This window comes from Jaculus jaculus, chromosome 1 (assembly GCF_020740685.1).
Source record: "Jaculus jaculus isolate mJacJac1 chromosome 1, mJacJac1.mat.Y.cur, whole genome shotgun sequence".
NCBI classification, from domain to species: domain Eukaryota; kingdom Metazoa; phylum Chordata; class Mammalia; order Rodentia; family Dipodidae; genus Jaculus; species Jaculus jaculus.
In genome coordinates, this window is record NC_059102.1 from 20,557,024 (window position 1) to 20,578,557 (window position 21,534).

The 21,534-nt window shown below is 44.5% G+C and overlaps 1 protein-coding gene across 6 annotated transcripts in view; it reads right to left on the reverse strand.

Annotated features, from left to right (window-relative positions):
- Casp7 (caspase 7) overlaps nt 1-21,534 on the reverse strand; it is a 61,197-nt gene that overhangs the window by 26,871 nt on the left and 12,792 nt on the right. For 3 of the 6 annotated variants that reach the window (XM_004659228.2, XM_045158244.1, XM_045158235.1), the window contains exon 2: nt 13,400-13,509. The exons of the other annotated variants lie outside the window; for them this stretch is intronic. In XM_004659228.2, the coding sequence (XP_004659285.1) occupies nt 13,400-13,509 (110 nt within the window). The remainder of the gene's footprint in view (nt 1-13,399; nt 13,510-21,534) is intronic. 6 annotated transcript variants of the gene reach the window in all.

Sequence of the window (21,534 nt, forward strand, 5' to 3'; positions counted from 1 at the left end):
GGTAATAAGTAAAGCTCTTTGTCTCTCTAGTCTTACGTGCCTTGCTCATAAGAGTTATTTTATTTATTTATGTGTGTGTGTGTGTGAGAGAGACAGAGAAGAAGAGGCAGGCAAAAAGAGAATTAGTTATGGGCATACAAGGGACTCTTGCCACTGCAAACAAACTCCAGGTGCATGTATCACTTTGTGCATCTGGTTTTACTTGGGTACTGAGGAATTGAACCCAGACCACCAGGATTTGCACTCAAGTGCCTTAACCATTCATCGGTACCCTACATTGCCTTTTAAAAGATCTCCTTTAGAAGGTTTCTTCTTCATCAGGTACTTGAGCAAGCTATACCCTTCATCACACCAGTCCAGTGCAGATGACGAGACAGACTGAGAAAGGTAACATTGTTTTCCACATCCCTCAGGGCACAAATTTGCATCTAGGTAGTCTTATTCAACAAGTTCTCCACGGGTATCTTTTCTGCCCCCAGTGTGTCTTTAAATATTTGTTTATTCATTTAATATTTTTTATTTATTTCTTTGAGAAAGAAATAGAGGCAGGGAAGCACAGAGAGAGTTGAGAATGGGGTGCTCCAGGGCCTCCAGACACTACAAGCAAACCCCACATGAACCCCACTTTGTGCATCTGGCTTTACATGAATACTGGGAAATCAAACCCAGACCATCAGGCTTTGCAAACAAGCACCTTTTAACCACTTTCCAGCCCTTAAATACTACCCTAGGGTGCAGGCATGGAATAACTAGAGGCTCAAAGGGAAGCATCCTATAATGAAAAATAAATATTTTTGGTATATAGTTTAGTGTTCCTATCTTTTTCTTTGCATGTGTGTGTAGTGTGGTGTATGTGTGTGCAGGGCATGTGTGGGGTGTGCGTGTGTCTGTGCCCACCTGGGGTCCCGTGTGCTCACCTATGGTGGCTGGGAAGGACCATCAGGGGTCCCACTCCAGTCCTCTCCCTCCTGTTCTTACTTGAGTTCGAGTCCTTCAAGAGCCTGGAGCTGACTGTCTTTTTTTTTTTTTTTTTTTTCCAAGAGCCTGGGTGATTCGCTTTGATCCTCTGAGGGACTGAGATGGCAGACGTGCGTGGTCATGCCCAGCTGTCTATGTGAGCCCCGAAGATGGGAGTCAAGCATCTCCCAGGCCTCCACGGGCCCCCCTGCTGGCCCAGCAAGTGCTCTGGAAGGCTGAGCCATCTCTCCAGCCCAATGTTCCCAATTTTCAGGTGACCCAGGCCTGGTGACTCTCAATCAGTGGACGCGACCACACAGCATCTGCTCACTTCGGACATCCTCCTGGGACCATCCTCTCCCTTCATGTCTCTAATTTGCCAGCATTGCTGACTCTGAGACACTGTTCGTCCTTTCGCCAAATGAAGGCAGCCACCTGAGCTTTCTTATAATTATACAAATAGCATGATTTGTTTTTGTTTTTTAGAAAACAGAGATTCATTTACATATAACCCACACTGGCGGAGAAGAAGACCAAGCCACAGGCGTTGGGGGGAAAAGAAGTGTAACTGAGTGGCATTTATTAAACACTCTCCCGGGGACAAAGGCTGGAAAATAAAGACGATGCCAAGGAAAAGCCACGTGGCGCAGGCCAGGGCCTGCAGAAGAACGAGTTTATGCAACTCCGAAAATGAACCTTTTCGCCTGCCTCTTTGCTGGGGAGCTGAAGGGCACGCAGAGGGGCCCAGGGAACTCGAAAGGCTGTGAGCTTGGGTCTGTTGAAATTGTGTGTGTGTGTGTGTGTGTGTGTGTGTGAGAGAGAGAGAGGGAGGTGTGCATCTGTGTGTGTGTGTGTGACAGAGAGGGAGAGGCGTGTGTGTGTGTGTGTGTGTGTGTGTGTGTGTGTGTGTGTAGGCACGTTCACATGTATGTGCGTGCACATGAGTATGGGTAAATAAGCACATGCTGGTGGAGGCCAGAGATACACGTCAGAGGTGTCACTCCTCAGGCATGCTGTCACCTTGAGATAGGTTTCTGACTGACACTGGCTCACCTGTTCAGCTAGACTAAGTTGGCCAGCAAGCCCCCAGAGAGCCATCTCCTTCCCCAGTGCCAGAACTGCAGGTACACATCACCGTGCCTACAATTCATGGGGGGCCTGGGGGTCTGAGCTCGAGCTCTCACGCTTGTGCAGCAAGCACTTTACTCGCTGAGCCCTCTCCCCAGCTCCGCTGCTTTTGCAGGTGACATGCTGGGTCGTAGCAGTGCCTTCCAGGCAGTGAGCAGGCCCTGCAGGAAGGGGTGGACCTCTGATGGCTCGCAGCACTTAGCCATCAAGATCATCCCTTCCCCACTTGGTGGCTCTGAGAGGGAGTCAGGCAGTTAGGGTGACTGGGCCCCTGAAAGTAAAAAGCCAGGAAGGCCTGCACTTGCTAGAGATCAAAGGATGATGATGGTCTGACTTCTTATCTCTTGCCTAATTTCCTAGACCTGTTTTTCCATATCTGAGTCCTCATCCCTCTCCTCCCCAGGGCAGTCATTTTCTAAAATCCTGACATTGTGGTTGGTCAAGATTGGACCCCAGAACTTGGCATCATGGCTTTTCCTAAGACTGCCCCTAGCCCAGACCAATGGCTGTCCCTCCAGCTCACCTGAGCTGGAAGGTAGTCCCTGCCACCATAAGGTTATAAATGCATATTTTAATTTTTTGGTTTTTTGAGGTAGGGTCTCAGTATCTCAGGCTGACCTGAAATTCACTATGTACTCTCAGGGGGCCTTGAACTCACAGCGATCCTCCTATCTCCGCCACCTGAGTGCTGGGATTAAAGGTGTGTGCCACCACACCTGGCTAATTACTTTGTTTGTTTGTTTATTTATTAGAGGCAGACAGATAGAGAATGGGCGCGCCAGGGCCTCCAGCCACTGCAAATAAACTCCAGATGCACGTACCGCCTTGTGCATCTGGCTAACGTGGGTTCTGGGGAATCAAGCCTCGAACCAGGGGTCCTTGGGCTTCACAGGCAAGTGCTTAACCACTAAGCCATCTCTCCAGCCCTATAAATGCAGTTTTTGAGGGGAGGGCAAGGGCTTTGGGCTGCCTGACCATGGGTGAACCTCCAGCTTCCGGTGCATTTCTCCCCGGCTAGTCTGAGCAGCGGGGAGTGGCCCCCCAGCCCCTACTTTCCACATGGGCTCTTTCTCCACATGGCAGGAGCTCTTCGTGCTTTCTTTTCTGTCCTCTCAATGGTTTTTCCAGGCGCACCACGTGGGCTCTCAAGCCACGTGGGTGTAGCCATCTTCCTTTCCTGAGTTCTGTATTTCCCTCAATAAATATAGTAATTTTATAACTATCCTTCTCAGTTTCATTTTAATTTATTTCTTTGGTTCAGAACAGACTTGAACCTAAGTTTGGGGTTCAAGGACTTTCCTGAACCCCTAACACCCTACTGTGGCTCCACTCTTCCAGGCAGAACCTGTGCAGCTAGCCAGGTATGATCATTTCCACCCTGGAACTGCCCCGAGACTCCGCCCGCCCTCCAGCATCCTCCGTCATCCTCTGACGAAGCAAGTTCCTTCTACGTCCTTCCCCCACCCAGCTTCTCGCAGCTTCCACTTATTTTCTGTCACTATTTCTAAGCATTTGATAACAATTTGACCTATGGTCAAGGCAGGGACTAACGTGGCCCACACAGATGGCAGTTGACCTGCCATAAGTGCATCAGGGTTGCCTTTTACCTCAAGAGAGGCCCTGAAAACTTATAGCTTGTGCTATAAACTATGGTTCAGACTGAGCATACTCTGAATATTTGTTCTCAAACATACTTTCCTAATTTAATACTATCTTGAGCATTTTTCCCTTTGAGTTTTTTCTGTGTTTCTTCAAAGTTTTTTGATAGGCATAAAATTAGAGAAACATTTTAATATACACACTTTAAGAGGACAGCTTGGATTCCTCGGGGACACTGGAATAGAAATAAAATGATGCACTTATGCCATCTAGTGGCTGTGAGACGAAAAGCCAGGACAGTATGAGGGCCTGAACTAGGCTTTGGGGCAAGGGGGTTTCTGTTTCTCAGTATCCTGGCGGTCTCCCAGGGAGGGTGGGTAGGCAATGTGGCCCTTAGTTAGGGGAACGGGGCTGCACTGCTGCCTCTTGCCACTGCCTAGCCAATGGCAATTCTGAGCACTTGGACATTGAGGGAAGGTGCCTCCCCTTGGCGGCTAATCACACCCCCGCGACACCTGCTCTGCTGATGGGCGAGGAATCCCCCGAGACCACAGCCGGGGAGGAGATGGGGAAGGACCGTTGCATCTCCCAGCTCTGCAGGACCCAGTCAATCTCCTGACCCAGGCTACATCCAGGGCACCCACAACGAGTTGTATGTAGCAGAATAAACTCAGCGGTTACCCTGAAGTGTGTCAGGAGCCCAGTGTGACACTGGCCTCTCTCTCTACTCCAATCTGTCTGCCGGCCTACTTACCACCAGAGCACAAGGGGTTCTCTGTTCAAGCTCAGGAGTGACCTTCCTCGCTGCCTCTCTTGTAGCATCTCTCCTCTTCCCACCCAGTCATGCCAAGTCTTGTTGCCTCCACCTGCCAGGCTCCTGTGCACTCCGGCTGCCCTGCTCCACTTCCACGACCCACTCTCTCGAGGGACCGTGGCCGCAGCCCAGCTTTCCGCCTCTCCCCGCAGGGTCCTCCTTCCTCCTGTGCAGCCGTCCAGCATCCGCCGCTGCCCAGGGGTTCCTGCTTTCTACTTAGTGCATGGTTGCTCACATGCCGCAATGCAGAGGGCGACCTCAGCGCCCCGTTCACCTTGTCTGAGATGAGCACTTCTCTTGTTCTCTGCTGTGAACCCCACACCAGCTGGCCTGTTGACTTGGGGGTTCTCCTGACCACACCTCCCACGGCCATAGGCACCGTGGGATTGCAGAAAGGTACTCTACTTGTGCCCAGCTTTACATGGGTACTGGGAATCCCAACTCCAGTCATTAGGCTTGCAACACTTTTATCCACTGAGCCATCTTCCCAGCCCTTCCTTCGAAACATACAACTGATCAACTCATTTTCCAGCACAAACCCTGTAATGACTTCCACTGCCCTGAAGACACATTCCAAAACATCTTGGCTATGTGCTGTCTTCTTTGCAAAAGGAAAGTTAGGGAGGCAGGACCACACTGACCTTGCTTCCCTCTTGCAGCCCCAGGGTAAAGACAGAAGCTGGGAACGTGACAGCGGGTTCAAATTCTTGCTCAGGCACTGATTCAACTATTGATCTTGGAGCCAGGAATGGCGATGCACGCCTATTGTCACAGCAGGTGAAAAGCTATGACGGGAGGATCAAAAGTTAGAGGCCAGTCAGGGCTGTGTGTCAAAATCTGGTCTTAAAAAAAAAAAAAAAAAAAGGGCTGGAGAGATGGCTTAGCGGTTAAGCGCTTGCCTGTGAAGCCTAAGGACCCCGGTTCGAGGCTCAGTTCCCCAGGTCCCACGTTAGCCAGATGCACAAGGGGGCGCACGCGTCTGGAGTTCGTTTGCAGACGCTGGAAGCCCTGGCGCGCCCATTCTCTCTCTCTCCCTCTATCTGTCTTTCTCTCTGTGTCTGTTGCTCTCAAATAAATAAATAAAAAATAAAAATACAAATAAAAAAAAAAACAGGGCTGGAGAGATGGCTTACCGGTTAAGCACTTTCCTGTGAAGCCTAAGGACCCCAGTTCAAGGCTTAAATCTCCAGGACCCACATAAGCCAGATCCACAAGGTGGCACATGCGGCTGGAGTTCGTTTTCAGTGGCTGGATGCCCTGGCATGCCCATTCTCTCTCTCTCTATCTGCCTCTTTCTCTCTAAGTCTGTCTGTCGTTCTCAAATAAATAAACAAAAATAAAAATTAAAAAAAAAACACAAAAAACAGGCTGGGCATGGAGGCACACGCCTCTAAACTCAACATTCAGCCTGGGCTAGAGTGAGACTCTACCTCGAAAAGCCAAAAAATAAAAAAAAAAAAAAATTAAAAAGTATGGACTCTGTGGACGGAGCTTGCCATCTTTCTGTCACCCTATGAATGTTCAATGAGTGAACAGAATAAAAAACTATAGCTGGGTGTGGTGGTGCACACTTTTAATCCGAACACTTGGGAAGCAGAGTAGGAGCATCTCTGTAAGGAGTCTGACTGCGGACAGCCTGAGATTGCATAGTGAATTCCAGGTCAGCCTGGGCTACAGCAATACCCTACCTTGAAAAAAAAAAATATTGGTAAGTAAATAAAACAGGAATTATGGCATCTAACATGATTACTTTTAAAGCCAGAGATGTTATTAGATGAAAACATTTCGTATCTTAATGAGGTGGAGAAAACTAGAAAGAAAAAAGCCCTAAATTTTGAGGGTATGTCACACATCCTAATAGAATTTCATTTATGTGAATTTCTCCCTAGTAGGTGGCCGCTGTATAATTTAATACCCAATTTCCCAAGGTTGAGACAACTTGTTTTGGGATCATGTAACTGAATATAAGGGCCATAAAAAATTTATAAAGGCTCTCTGAACGTGCAATAACCAAAATCAATTCAAAAATAAAATGCACAGTGAATCCTAGAAGTTTTCAGCCATGCTGTATCTTGTGATTTCACGGCAGCCATGGCTCTACACACAACACACACCCTTTGCACGGTGCATGTTGGCACACTTCAGGGGGATAGGATGCGGGAACTGGGGGAGCATGGGGAGGGAGAGGGGTCCCTCCCAGGATGAAGTCTCTCACCAGCAGAGCAGCAAGAACTCAAACACAATTACCAGCTGCTTAAGGACTCTCTCCCTTTCTCAGCTGTAACCCTAAGATTGTTTTCCCAGAAATCGTACTCCTAAACCTCATTTGTAGCAAAAGCCATGTCTTACCATCCCTTGTGTAAAACTAATGGCTTTTAGGTTTATCTGATCGGATTGTGGAACCTCTTGAGACAACATAGAATCTCACATATCAAAGAAGAAAATGAGAGAGAGAGAGACTAAGCCGGTATTGAAATGGCTAAGAAAATCTTCAACTCTTTTTCGCACATGCTCTTCCTAGAATTCTTTTTTTTTTTTTTTTTTTAATTTCTTTTCCTCTCAAGGTAGGGTCTCACTCCAGCCCAGGCTGATCTGGAACTCCTTTGACCCAGGCTGGCCTTAAACTCAACAGCAATCCTCCTACCTCTGCCTCCCAAGCGCTGGGATAAAAGGCAGGTGCCACCACGCCCTGCTCTTTCTGGAATTCTTTCTTGTATCTCGGAGCCCGGGTTTAGCCTAGGCTGAGGTATCTGAAAGGCTGGGGGTACTCCTCAAGTTATTGAGGGGGACAATGTCAAGCTCCCCCCCCGCCCCCACTGACAGCACCACACAATGCCAACCAATAATGTCTAGAGCACCTTGGCAAGACTGTGACTGTGCTATGACGCAGTGTTTCTACCGTCTGCAAAAGCTTTCTGGTTTTATAGAAATAACACTTTGATCACCGAAACTAGAACTTTAGCTTCTTTACTTCCATTCCTTGGTATATATCAAATAAGCTTATCTTTGGATTATACTGTATTAGAATGTTTGATTTTTTAAAATTATTTTTATTTATGAGAGAGAAATGGCAGAGAGACAGAGAGAATATGGGCCGGCCAGGACCTCTTACCACTGCGAACAAACTCCAGATGCTTGCACCACCTTGTGCATCTGGCTTTACATGGATACTGGGAAACTGAACTTTGGGTTGCCTCTGTCTTTACAAGCAAGTGCCTTTAACTGCTGGGCCATCACCCCAGCCCCATGGCTTATTTTTCAAAATTTTCTTTGAGTTGTCAACTTGAGCTTCATTACAAGATGAAATCTGGCTTGGGATTAGGGAAGAATTTCCAACTATTTCTGAAATGACCCTGTCAACAGGAAGGGACCTGACTCCCTGTCAGCAGTGAAAAGCTTGAGACATGGCTCCACACTGTCACCCGGGGAAACCTGAGGAGGTCCCTGGGACCTGCAGGGACCACAGCTCAGGTAAACCCCGGATTCCGGGCTTTGACACAGAAAAGAATTTCATGAAGAGCCAGGGTGAAGTGGAGTTGGAGAATTTATTAAAGGCATTAAGGAAGAGACTAGATGGGGCTGGAGAGATGGCTTAGCAATTAAGGCACTTGCATGCAAAGCCTAAGAACTCATGTTCAAATCTCCAGGTCCCACACAAGCCAGATGCACAGGGACGCTAGTGTGCCATGTCACACATGCGCCACCAGAGGGCGCATGTGTCTGGTGTTCATTCACAGTGGCTAAAGGCCTTGGTGTGCCCATTCTCTCTCTCTCTGCCTCTTCCTGTCTCTCAAAATACACACACACACACACACACACACACAGCTTAAAAAAAAAAAGAGAAAGGGACTGGAGAGGAGAATGAAAATAATCCTGAGAACATGGGTGTGGACTTTTCTCAGTCATAGCTGAGTGTCTTACCTTTAGCTGTGCTTGCCATTTGGTGGCTCTCAAGATACTTTTCTTTTTCTAAAAAATATTTTTTAAGTATTTTATATATTTATTTGAGAGAGTGAAAGAGGGAAATAAGAGAAAGACAGAATGGGCACACCAAGGCCGGTAGCCACTGCAAATGAACTCCAGACACATGTGCCACCCTGTGCATCTGGCTTATGTGGGTCCTAGGGAGTTGAAGCAAGGTCCTTAGGCTTTGCAGGCAAACGCTTTAACTGCTAAGCCATCACTCCAGCCCTCAAAATACATTTCTAAAGGTTGCTAAGGTGTTTGAATCAGATGCGCCCCCCCCCCCAACCCGCATAAAATCATGCGTTTTGAATTCTTGGTCCCCAGCTGGTGGCATTTAGGAGGTGGAACCTTGTTGGAAAAGGTGTGTCATTGGGGGCAAACTCTGGGGGTGTTATAGCTAGCTCCCCATTGCCAGAGTTCAGCTCACTCTTCTGTTGCTGTTTTCCACCTGCTGTGGCAAGAAATGTGATGTCCGGCCTCCGCTCAGCTGTCTTCACCCTGCCATCACCAAGAGCTTCCCTGGAGACTGTAAGCCAAACTAAAAGAAACTTTTTCCCCCATCCGCTTTCTCTTGGTTGGGTGTTTTGTCTCAGCAATGCCAAGGTACCTACAACAGTTGCTAAGAAACCCTTTCTTCCTCCCGTTTTTTCTCTGTTGATAAATGAGATTATAGCATGGCTCTGGAGATGCCTTGGATGGAATTATAATCTGCTAATGTAAAACCAGGAGCCACTGGGGTTTAGTACCATGTCTTTCCCTGTCAGTGTGGTTCCTGGTGAGATTCCCAGCAAGCTGCGGGTTTACAGCTGGCAGAGGGGGAAGACCTGAAGTGTTTGCTAATTGTGTGGAGTTCATACTTTGCCTCAAGCCAGAGGCAGCGGCCTAATTTGGCCAGGGGGTTTCTTCCCTTTTCCATGTCCCCCTTTATTTTTCCCTATCTTTCTATCCTGCCTCAGTTCTAAACGTGCTTCTATTATTCTATACTAGGTATTTATTTCAGCACTGAAAATTATAAAGTCAAAATATCATTGAGTTCTGAAAAACACTGAAGATGTTCCGTGTCCAGCAGTCTCAAATATTCAGTCAAGTTTAATTCTTTATGCAAAAATAAACAAGCACATCATGTTATTAGTATGCAAATTTGCTTTCATCTTTGGTAAATGGTAAAATTATGTGCATATCAAAAACCTGTTTTAAAGTAAATTTTTTTTTATGATTCATTACCAGAAAATGTTTTATTCATATACCTATTTTTATACGCCTATCTACCTGGGGATACATAAAAGTTTATCAGGAGAAAAGGGATTATGAGTGGGAAAAGTTTAAGAAAGCCATGTTAATACATAGAGAGTCAGATGCCTAAAGAAGGAAGAGAAAGGAGCTGGAGATGGCTTAGCAGTTAAGGTGCTTGCCTAAAAAGCCTAAGGACCTGGGTTCCATTCCCCTGCACCCAGGTAAAGATAGATGGACAAAACAGCCCATGCATTTGGAGTTCACTTACAACAGCTGAAGGCCCTGGTGCACCCATTCTCCCTCTGCCTCTCTTCTCTGTCTCTCTCTGGGCTTGCAAATAAATAATTAATTAATAAACAAAATATTTTGCATAGAATGGCAAGAAAATAAAGAGCTAACATTCACAATCTAGAAGAATGTGACATTAAAATGTCATTTGTTATAGCTCAAAATTGTTTAATAATTCAACAATCATGTCTTACATTTCATGCAACTAAAGGAAGTGTTTTAGAAAATGGCATTAATTTAACTACTTTGCAAGGATAAGTGTTTATTTTGATAACAGGGAACTTGTTGTCAATATCAGTCACGATATTACAAAGGTGCAGTTCATCAGAATAGGTGAGCCAAGCATATTCACTTTTCCAGAGGACTCAAGGTCGGGGGAGCAAACCACAGGCCAGATTTGGTTTTGCAAAATACCCAGGTTTAGGCTCAGGCTCTCGAGTAGAGCTCTTAGCATTCCCAGGGGCTGCAGACACGAACGCCTTTAAGGGACTACATGGCCAGACCCTCAACTTCCATTTGTATATTTGTTTGCTGTCCTAGCGTTAGTCTGTCTGACATACTACCTTCTTGTCCATTCTCCCATCTCCACTGCATGAAAAGAGAGGCAGACGTTGTCACCCAGTTGAACCATTCCTACATGCAGCCTTTGGTCATCTAACCAAGGGACAGATACCCTGCCTGTTTGCTTCCTGGAATCAGCCCCAAAGGTGGGGCTTCCTATTATAAGCCAGAAGGTGAAGTCAGGATTTGAGGACCCCATTTTGGGCTCTTTAAAGCTCAATTAGCTACTGAGAAACACTTTAAAGAAATACATATTTAGGGTTGGAGAGATGGCTCGGCGGTTCAGGCCATTGCCGGCAAACCCTAAGGATCCAGGTTTGATTCCCTAGTACGCACCTAAAGCCAGATGCACAAGGTGGCTCATGTGTCTGGAGTTCATTTGCAGGGACTAGAGGCCCAGGTGCACCCATTTTCTCTCTTTCTATGTGCTTCTCTCTCTCTCTCTCTCTCTCTCATAAATAAATAAATAAAATATTAAAACAATAAAAACGAAATACATTTTAAATATATGTTTTACAACGGAGAGGGAGTGATGATGAATCTTAATGACCTTGCCTCTGTCAGCTGACTATTCCCGCAGACTTCCCCACTCTGGAGCGACAGCCCAGTGGGAGCAAAGCAAACACCGATTCCGGGAGCTGAACACAGACTGGGTTTGGAGCTCTTTCCTTCTTTCCCCTCCCTCCCTCCTTTGCATCCATCCATCCAACAATCAGAATTCAGACAGACCCATGAGGATTGTCATAGGGTGCCTAGTAAGACATTTACTGAACTGAAAAGTGGCCTCAGACCTCTATTGCGAGAAATCAAGTCTGGTGAGCAGAAATCAAGCTGGCTTTGTCAACTGTATTATAAAGCAGTTTCTATGCACAGAAGAGCTACATTAGCAGCTCCAATCTTGTGTATGCATATATATGAGAATATACATATATATCATATATACATACATGCTAACTTCCAATGTTTACTCATGCTTCTTTATCTTTTAAAAATATAAACAGACAAATTTGCCTCTGGGGCTGGAGGGATGGCTTAGCAGTTAGGGCGTATGCCTGCCAAGCCTAAGGATCCTAAGGTTTGATTCTCCAGGCCCAACATAAGCCAGATGCACATGGTGACACCTGCGTCTGGAGTTCACTTGCAGTGGCTGGAAGCCATGGCACACCCATTCTTATTCTGTATCTCTCCCTCTCTCTTTATCTCTGTCTCTAATAAATAAATAGAAATAAATCTTTTAAAAAAAACCTTGCTGGCCGGGCATGGTGGTGCACACCTTTAATCCCAGCACTCGGGAGGCAGAAGTAGGAGGACCGCCTGAGTTCAAGGCCACCCTGAGAGTACACAGTGAGTTCCAGGTCAGCCTGGAACCTCAAAAAAAATGCCTCTGTAGTAAACGGGGGACAGTTTAATAAACAATTATTGGAGAAGGTTTGTTATTGTCTTTTTGATGTACTTCCCAGAAACTGAAAAACACAAACAAAAAACCTCTAAAGGTTGAACAAGAAATCAGGTAATTTCCCACTGTTTACTTTCATCATAACTGAAGAACTACTTAATTGAGTTGTTGGTACAGAACTCAGAAAGTATTCAAGGAATTAACTGATAAGACTCTGACAAAATTCCCAGCATCCCATGAATTAACTCATGATTTTTAAGTGCTTAATGTATAAAAATGAAAAGTTAGTTAGCTTTTTGAGCTCTTTCTTACTCTGGTCATCAGTTACTTGTTCCTTTATACAAAGGCTTTTGTTTCTGCATTCTTTGTTCATTTATTCAGAAAGCTTACCAATTCTCTGATCAGCTGCAGTCTCTACTTAATAATTACTGTGATGGGAAACAATTTAATGATACAAATGATTTAGTATCCTTTGTTTATATCAACTGTGAATTAAAAATAACTAAAATAGGAAGTTTAGGGTAAATTTCTTATTAACACTCATGCATACTAGAAACTGCCTTCACATATAAGCCAACAGGCATATTAATATGTACATGTGAGACACAGCTGAATGATGGGGTGACCAATAAAAGATTTTCAGGTGACTAAATCTGTCCCATCAGAGCGAAATGTAGGGGGAAAAAGAATGAAAACAAACAAACTAGTTCTGAGAGGTTGCTATTGCCACTTAGCAGGTAGGAAAACTGAGGCATATGGTTTCATCACTTGTTTTTATGGTGGGTCACTAAATGGTAGAGCTGAGAGGACTCTCCCCTAAAAGGGCTGTGGTGTGGGTTGACATTAAAGGAGGGCTGCTGGGGTCTGGCACCTCCCCTGTACCTTTGCTCTGGGATGGGCAGTGGGCGGTGCTTCCTGGCAAAAAGCAGCAGCTACCAAAGAGTCAGATGGAGCAGACATCAGAATAAAATGTAAGCGAAAAAGACATGTAATAAAAAAAATTACATCTGCTGGAGAGACGGCTTAGAGGTTAAGGCGTTTGCCTGTGAAGCCAAAGGACCCAGTTTCAATTCCCCAGAACCCACGTAAGCCACATGCACAATGTGGTGCATGCGTCTGGAGTTCATTTACAGTGGCTGAAGGTCCTGGCGTGTCCAACATCCCCCGCCCCCGCCCCCTTGGGCCTCTCTCTCTCAAATGAATAAAATAAATTAAAGAAATAAATTACAGCTGGTTAAAGAGCACCTCGTGTCTTTTTTTTAAAAATGGTATAAAATCACTACACATTGAGATTCCACTGGACTCATTTAAGGAAGTGATCTTTAAGTGTCAATGCTTACAACATACAGTCGCCTTTCCTGAATGTCCCTTTCCCGTATGTGGGTGGAGGTGGTAGACATGAAGCAGGCGGAACTGCCAACGGGACCCTGATGGACCCAGCACAGCAGGAAACTTACTTTAAGAACGATGACACAAATGAGGACCGGTCTGGCTTAGCGTCAACTACACATTCATTTGAAGAATCCACATCTGACTGCTCCACAATACTGTCCTGATCATCTGCCATCTGGGAGGAGAAAAATCAAGCCAGAAATTGGGACTCAGTGGCATGACTGGCCATGTGGTATTTATTTATTACTTATTTTGGTTTTTCGAGGTAGGGCTTCACTTTAACTCAGGCTGACTTGGAATTCCCTATGGTAGTCTCAGGGTGGTCTTGAACTCACAGCGATCCTCCTACCTCTGCTGGGATTAAAGGCATGTGCCACCATGCCTGGCTTTATTTATTTTTAAACACTAATCCCAGCTTTATTATATATGTATTCATTTATTTATTTATCTGCTTGAGAGAGGGAAAAGGAGGAAGAGAAACAGAAAGAGAGAATGGGCGCACCAAAGCCTCCAGGCACTGCAAAGGAACTCCAGATGCATGCGCCCCCTTGTGCATCTGGCTTATGTGGGTCCTGGGGAATTGAATCTGAGTCCTTAGGCTTCACAGGCAAATGCTTTAACCACTAAGCCATCTCTCCAGTCCCAATGTGGTATTTTTAAATTTTTAAATGACACTTCCTAGGTGAGACTGTGTGTGTGTGTGTGTGTGTGTGTGTGTGTGTGTGTGTGTGTGTACGAGCCGATCCTGTGTGGGGGCACACAGATGAAGGCACATTGGGTGATTTCTTCAATTGCTTTGCATCTTATTTATTTTTTATGTCTGTGTGTGTGTGTTCGCGAGGGTGCATAGGCACGTGTGTATGTATGTAGAGGCCTTAGGTCCACATGGGTGTCTTCTTCTATCTCCCTCCATCTTATTCTTTGAGGTACAGTATCTCCCGTGGAACCTAGAGCTCACTGATTTGGCTGGGTGTGTTTTGACCATGTCCAGCATTTTATGGGGATAGTGGGCACCTGAACTTGCGTCTTCATGCTTGTGCAGCAAGCACGTTACTCATCGAGCCAGTGCCCCAGCCCCCACTTATTTATTTTAGAGAGACCCAAGCTCAGGTGCTCATGCTTGTACAGCTGACTGACTCAGTGAGCATCTCCGTGGCTCCCTGTTCTTCATTTAGCCTGGGGTGAGCGGTCTTGCCCATTTAAGCTCCAGTGTTACCGCATCTCGGGTGCATTCAGATGCTGTATCTCAGGCCCCATTTCAGAGACTGACTGACAATCTGCAAATTACTGAGTTCTTGTCCTCAGAGAATATCTTACCCCAAATCACAATTTTGCTAAATGCTCAGGGTGGGCAGTAAACCATGGGCAGCACGTCAAAATCTGTGATGGCCAGCCCTGATCCTTAATGTGCGGCAGGTCACAGGTGCTCATCCTTTCCTGGGCATCTCTCAACCACAGGTCACACACAGCTCTACCTTAGCACATTACACTCACTATTTTAGATGATTTTATAAGGTTCTGTGCGACACAGTTGTCCATCAAATGATCTTCCTACTCATGAGCCTTCAAGTAAGACAAGTGCCAACTTAAACTACTACATCCAACAAAGTTATCTGTTATAATTAAAACAAAAGAACTTTCCATGACAAAAACAGGCTAAAGGGATACATGACCACTAAGCCAGCTCTGCAGAAAACACTTGAACAAATCCTTTGGACTGCAGGGAAGGAAAAGCATCCACATGAGGCCATAGGAAAGGAATGCGCCATGCTTGAATAACAGTTAATGCAAGGGAGCAATAGAAAATATCAAGCACTACAAAGTCAAAAAGAATGTCAGGCAACCAGCTTCAGGGTGATGCAGATGGACACTGATCAATCAAAACCCATCAAAGCAGAAATCCAGAAGCTACAGAGAACTCAACACTAAATCAGACTGCTAAAAGGCCTGCCATGGCCCAAGGAACATTGCAGAAGAGAGGAAGGAAAGATTGTAAGAGCCACAGAGTAGGTAGGAATATCCTAAGGTATAGTCTCCTCCCCTCCCCCACAGTGAATACCATAACCCCACTACGAAGGGCCCCCAGGGAAATGGGAGCAAGGGAGAAGGGGATAAAAAAGTACAACGTGTTATATAAAATTAAAATTGAAAACAAAGACTGTATCAGGAATTAATAAACAATTTCCAACAATAACTCTGAATATTAACAGTCTCAGTCCTCCAATCAAAAGCCACAGACTAGCAGAATGGATTAGAAGGCAGCATCTTTCTATTTGTTGCCTCCAAGAAACACACCTCTCCATAGAAAAATGGTATTTCAAGCAAATGGGCACAGAAAACAACCTGGTGTTGCTGTTCTAGTACTTGAGAGGATGCAATATGACCAAATAGCAGAGATAGAAGAGAAAGTCATTTTATACTGATTAATGGAATAAGCCAATAAAAGGACATTACAACTCTAAGCATATATGCAATGAGCATATGTGTAACCAACTTTATTAAACAAACACTACTAGATATAAAGTCACAGATTAACCCAAGCCCAACAGTAGTGGGTGACTTCAATATTAAACTCTCACTAATTCATAGTCATCCTAGAAAAAAAATAAACAGAAGGGCATCTGGATTAAATGACATCATAGGACAAACATACCTAACAGATATTTATAGAACATTTCATCCATATGATGCACAATGCACATTCTTTTCACCAGCATGTGGGATGCTTTCTAAAACAGATCATATATTAGGGCACCGAGCAAATCTTAACAAATACAGGAAAACTAAGGGAATTCCTTGTCTTCTATCTGATCATGATGGGATAAAACTTACTCATCAACAAGCAAGAAGGACCAAAGAACATACACAAACTTGTAGAAATTAAATAATACACTATTAAATGATAAATGGGTCATGCAAGCAATCAAGAAGGAAATAACAAATTTTATAGAATCAAATGCCAATAGAAATACTACATATCAAAACCTATTGGACACAATGAGGGCAGCCCTAAGAGGAAAATTAAAATTTTTAAGTGCCTTCATTAAGAAATTAGAAAGGAGTTAGAGAAATGGCTTAGCAGTTAAGGCATTTGCCTGTGAAGCCGAAGGACCCATGTTCAATTCCCCAAGACCCACATTAGACATGTGCATGTGTCTGGAGTTTGTTTGCAGTGGCTAGAGGCCCTGGTATACCTATTTTTCTCTCTCTTCCTCCCTCCCCATCTCTCTCATAAATAAATAAAATATTTTTTAAAAAGAAATTAGTGAGGTCACAAATTAATAACTTAATGATACACCTTAAGGCCTTGGGGAAAAGAACAAGCCAAACTAAAAATTAGTATGTGGAGCCAGGCGTGGTGGCACACACCTTTAATCCTAGCACTCAGGAGGTAGAGGTAAGAGGCTAGCTGTGAGTTCGAGGCCAGCCTGAGATGACATAGCAAATTCCAGGTCATCCTGGGCCACAGTGAGACTCCACTTTGAAAAAAAAAATCTTCACTAAAAATTCATATGTGGGAAGAAATAATACAAATCAGAGCAGAAATGAATGAAATAGAAACAACAACAACAACAACAAAATACAAGGAATTAATGAAGCACAGTTTGTTTTGTGAAAGGACAAAGATCGAAAAACTCTTAGTGAAATTAACTAAAAGAGAGAAGACCCAAATTAATAAAATTAGAGATATAAAAGGAACTATTACAACAGATACCAGTGATATTCAGAAAAGTATAAGGACACATCTTAAAAACATGCTCCACTAAACTGGAAGATCTAAAAGAAATGGATGATTTCTAGATGTATATGACCTACCAAAATTAAACCAGGAAGAGGTGAACCATTTAAATAGACCTATAATATAAGCAATTACGTCAAAAAGTCACACACACAAAAATCTCCCAATTAAAACAAAATTTAGGGATTAGGATGATGGCTCAGTGGCTAAGGGTGCTTACAAAGCCTTCCAGCCCAGGTTCTTCCTAAGCTAATCACGTAAGTCAGAGCAAAGAGTGACACAAGTGTCTGGTGTTCATTTGCAGAAGCAAGAAGCGCTGATGTGCATGTGTGCACATGTGTGTGCGTACACACATACATACACACACACATAAATAAATCAACAAAATTTAAGAAATTAAAAAGTTCAGGCCCAGATGGATTCACTGCTGAATTTCATAAGACCTTCACAAAAGAACTAACACCAATGCTTCTCAAACTATTCAAAGAAAGAAAAATGGGAAGGAACACTACCAAGCTCCTTCTATGAAGTCAGCATCACCCTGACACCAAAACCAGATAAAGACACACACACACATACCACCACCACCACCACCACCAACAACAACAACAACAAAAACAGAAATTAGAAGGAAACCAAGTCCCTTACGCAGCTGACACGTAAAATGGAATGGCATGGCTGGAAGCCAGGAGAGAGTCAGTCCCCAGACAGTCAGCGTGTCTAGTGCCAGAAGGTGCTACATGGGCGACTGGGGGAACTGACCAGTATCTGTCCAAGCAACTCATGGTCTAACCTACTTAGCAACAAATAACCTGGTGTGATGCCCACACAAGTGCAATAGTGGCACACAGCCATGGTGGGGAACCAACTGCTCTTGATTTGGCTAATTGATCCCCTCAGTGGTGCAGGACCCATAGCTGGAGCTGGGAAACAAGTCAGAACCATATCCAAACATAAGCCCACTCTCCAATATCAAGCTACCATCAATCATGGGGTACAAGAGGGCCTACACCTATTAAACTCTCTATCAAAAAAGTGTTATCTCAATTTTCCAGGTGCTAACTTACTCTCCGTTGGAGAATCTGCTTCTCTTTTTCAGATAGACGCAGATCCTAAGGAGAGAGTAGCTCCATCATACCTCAAAAGGGGCCTGACTGAAACTAAGGAAAATTGGCGAAACAAGCAAGGGTGCTATTTTTCTGGTAAACCGGATACCAGCACAAAGGGGAAGGAAACCAACATGGAGAAAAATCAACTCCTATCAAATCAGAAAGCCAGAGCCTCAGAAGCCCCCAACACCTCAGCACTGAAGCAGACCAAAAATGAACCCAACATGGCTCAGGAAAATTTTGCAGAAGAGGGGGCGGAAAGAATGTCAGAGTCCCATGTTGAGTCATGATATGCAGAGACATTTATTGTACCAATAACTGTGGGCTAACTCCACAATGCATGACCCATTTACATCAACAAGGAGGGGCCACTGGGAGGGGGTAGGTCACAGATGAGCCTAATAATGGTACCACACTGCCTGTATTTGCTGAAAAGAAAACTAATAAATTAAATTAAAAAAAAAACAGAAGTTACACCAATCTCCCTCATAAGCATACTTACAAAAATTCTCAACAAAATACTGGCAAATAGAATAGAGGAACACATCAAAAATATCATTCACCCTGATAAGAAGGTTTTATTCCAGAGATGCAGATGATGGTTCAATGTAGGCACATCGCTAATATAATATACCATATAAATGGGCTCAAGGACAAAAATCACCCGATCATCTCAACAAATGCAGAAAAGGCAATTAACACAATCCAACATCCCTTTATGAAGAAACCAGGAATAGAAGGAACAAATTTCAACATAGTAAAGGCTATATATGACAAACCAGTAGCCAACATTATAAGTGGGGAAAAACTCGAACTATTTCCACTAACATCAGAAGTAAGGCAAGGATGTCTATTTTCTCCACTTTTATTCAGTGTAATATCAGTCTGAGCTACAGCAATAAGAAACACAAAATAAGGGACATAAATATAAAAGGAAGAAATCAAATTATCTCTATTTACAGATGACATGATTTCCAAAAGCAACTTACAGATTTAATGCAATCCTTATCAAACTTCCAATGCCATTTGCAGTGGTTTGAATGTAAATGTGTTGTGCTCAGTTCTCGGTGGCCCCAGTGAACACCAAGGAGAACACCAGACACGCATGCAAAGGCAAAGAGCTTTTTTGGGCTTAAGCATGGACTCTTGACTTCACCAGCACAGTGGATCCGCACAAGGGCCTCCGGTAGTGGGAGGGTTGGGTTTTTATAGGGATTTGAACAAAGAAGAAGGGGGTTTACATGATTGGTTGGTTTGAACAGTAACTGAACTTGTATTTTTCTGATTGGTCTTAAGATGTTGGCAGGCGAAGTTGGCCAGCAGAGGCTAGGGGAATTCCAGGCAGCACTGTGATTGGCTAAGCAATCAGCAGTAACATTTGTATGCTTTTGATTGGTTGGGGTAGAGGGGCAGAAGGGACAAGTCTTAGGCAAGTTTCAGGCATGTCCTGGACATGTCTAGGGCCTGCTCAGGCCCTTGGGCAGATATCTTTCCTGACCATATGTCAGGACAGTTGAGCAGGAACTTGAAACTTAGGTCTCGCCAGGACAGCACCCTATTGAAGTCTGTTAGGGCGTCACTTTGGTTCCTGGGTCCTTCAAATGGCCCTCCACAGCCTCAAGAGATTTTGTTGTTGTTTTTCAATGTAGGGTCCCACTCTACTCCAGGATGGTCTGGAATGCACTATGTGTCTCAGGGTGGCCTTGAACTCAGCAATCCTCCTACCTTTGCCTCCTAAGTGCGGGCCAGCACGCCCCACTCAAGAGTTTTTGATTAAACTTCCTATGTCTTTCTTTCATTTTTTTGGTTGTTGTTGTTGTTTGTTTGTTTTTGAAGAAGGGAATTTATTTGAAGCTAACAGATCCTGGGGAAGTTCCATAATGGTCACAGGACCAGGACAGAGCGAGAAGCCACAGGCCACACCAACACCCCATGCAAACACATTTAAAACCTCCAGGCAGGGAGGAGCACTTTGCATATCTTTAGACTGGAATTCCAAACCCACCCCCACACTTTAGGGCTGGACCCTAGGATCCACCCACAGTGACACCTCCTCCAGCCAGGTGGCTGCAGATCTAAATTACAGATGTTAATAAAGTCCTGAATATATTGGGGGCCATCCAGTGAAACTACCACATTCCACCCCTGGTGTTATGAGCATGTAAGGACCAGCATATGGTCCAGGGCCAGTTTAGATAAATAAGTTTTTTTTTGTGAGAGTAAAAATGCAAAGTAAAACCTTGTAAGCAAAAATTAAGACTAAGCTGTGTGCGGTGACATAGTGGAGATTAGCAGGTGTGTGTGTGGAACTCTAGATAAGTAGTGGAAAGTATAAAAACCCCAGCTGCTCAGCAACCGTTGTCTCAGTCTTCCCGACACTATGACTGACTGAAAGGTTGCTCAGCAGTCCGGACCGAGACCTCCGCGAGACGCATCACCGATCCGAATTCATCTGCCCGACATGCTGTCCGAACAATCAAGACTCGGCTTGAAACACCGCGAACCGAGAGAAAAGTCGCAGCTGGACTCCGCGTTGCCAGGTCGTAAAGCGTCCGAGACGGCACAGCCCAAGTCTCGCGTTATCAGGTTGTATACATGTTAGACTCGTTAGAAATATTCTTGTGTTAGTAGTGATGAATATAATTTGGTTATATATTATATTAGCTATAATATTAGTTGTGATAGTTTGGACTTGCTTGTGTGTGACTTTCATCCCAGTAAACTCCTTTGCAAGTATACCAGTGTCTCCGTATCATTGACCTTCGTGGGCGGAATCCTCTCAACCAATCATCTTTGAGAGTGCTCGTGACAGCTGGCCCCAATAGATTCATGACCACTTCACATTGTATATTGTCAAATTTAAGGTCCTCATCCCAAAAGGTGAAGATCAGCAGGGGAAGTGTCACCAGGGTGCATCTTGAGTCCAGCTCCACTGTGTGTTCACAGCCACCTTGTGCTGGTGCCTCTCTCTTTACTATGGACATATGATGAAGTGAACTGGCTTCCTTCACCATGCATGAAGCTTGCCATCAAAACTATTAGCCTGAAATAAAGCCTCCCCTCCCATAAGCTGCTATGGCTGGGTGTTTGTCCCAGCAACTCAGCAGTGACAAGATAACTGCAATACCATTCTTCCCTGAAAAAGAAAAAAAAATATCATGCTGGGTGGGGTGGTGCATGCCTAAATTTAATCCCAGCATTTGGGAGGCAGAGGTAGGCAGACCACTAAGAGTTCAAGGCCACCCTGAAACTACAGAGTAAATTCCAGGATACAGGGGGCCAGAGTGAGATCCTACCTCATAAAACCAAAAGAAAAAAATCCCAAAATTCATTTAGAAGCACAAACATCCTT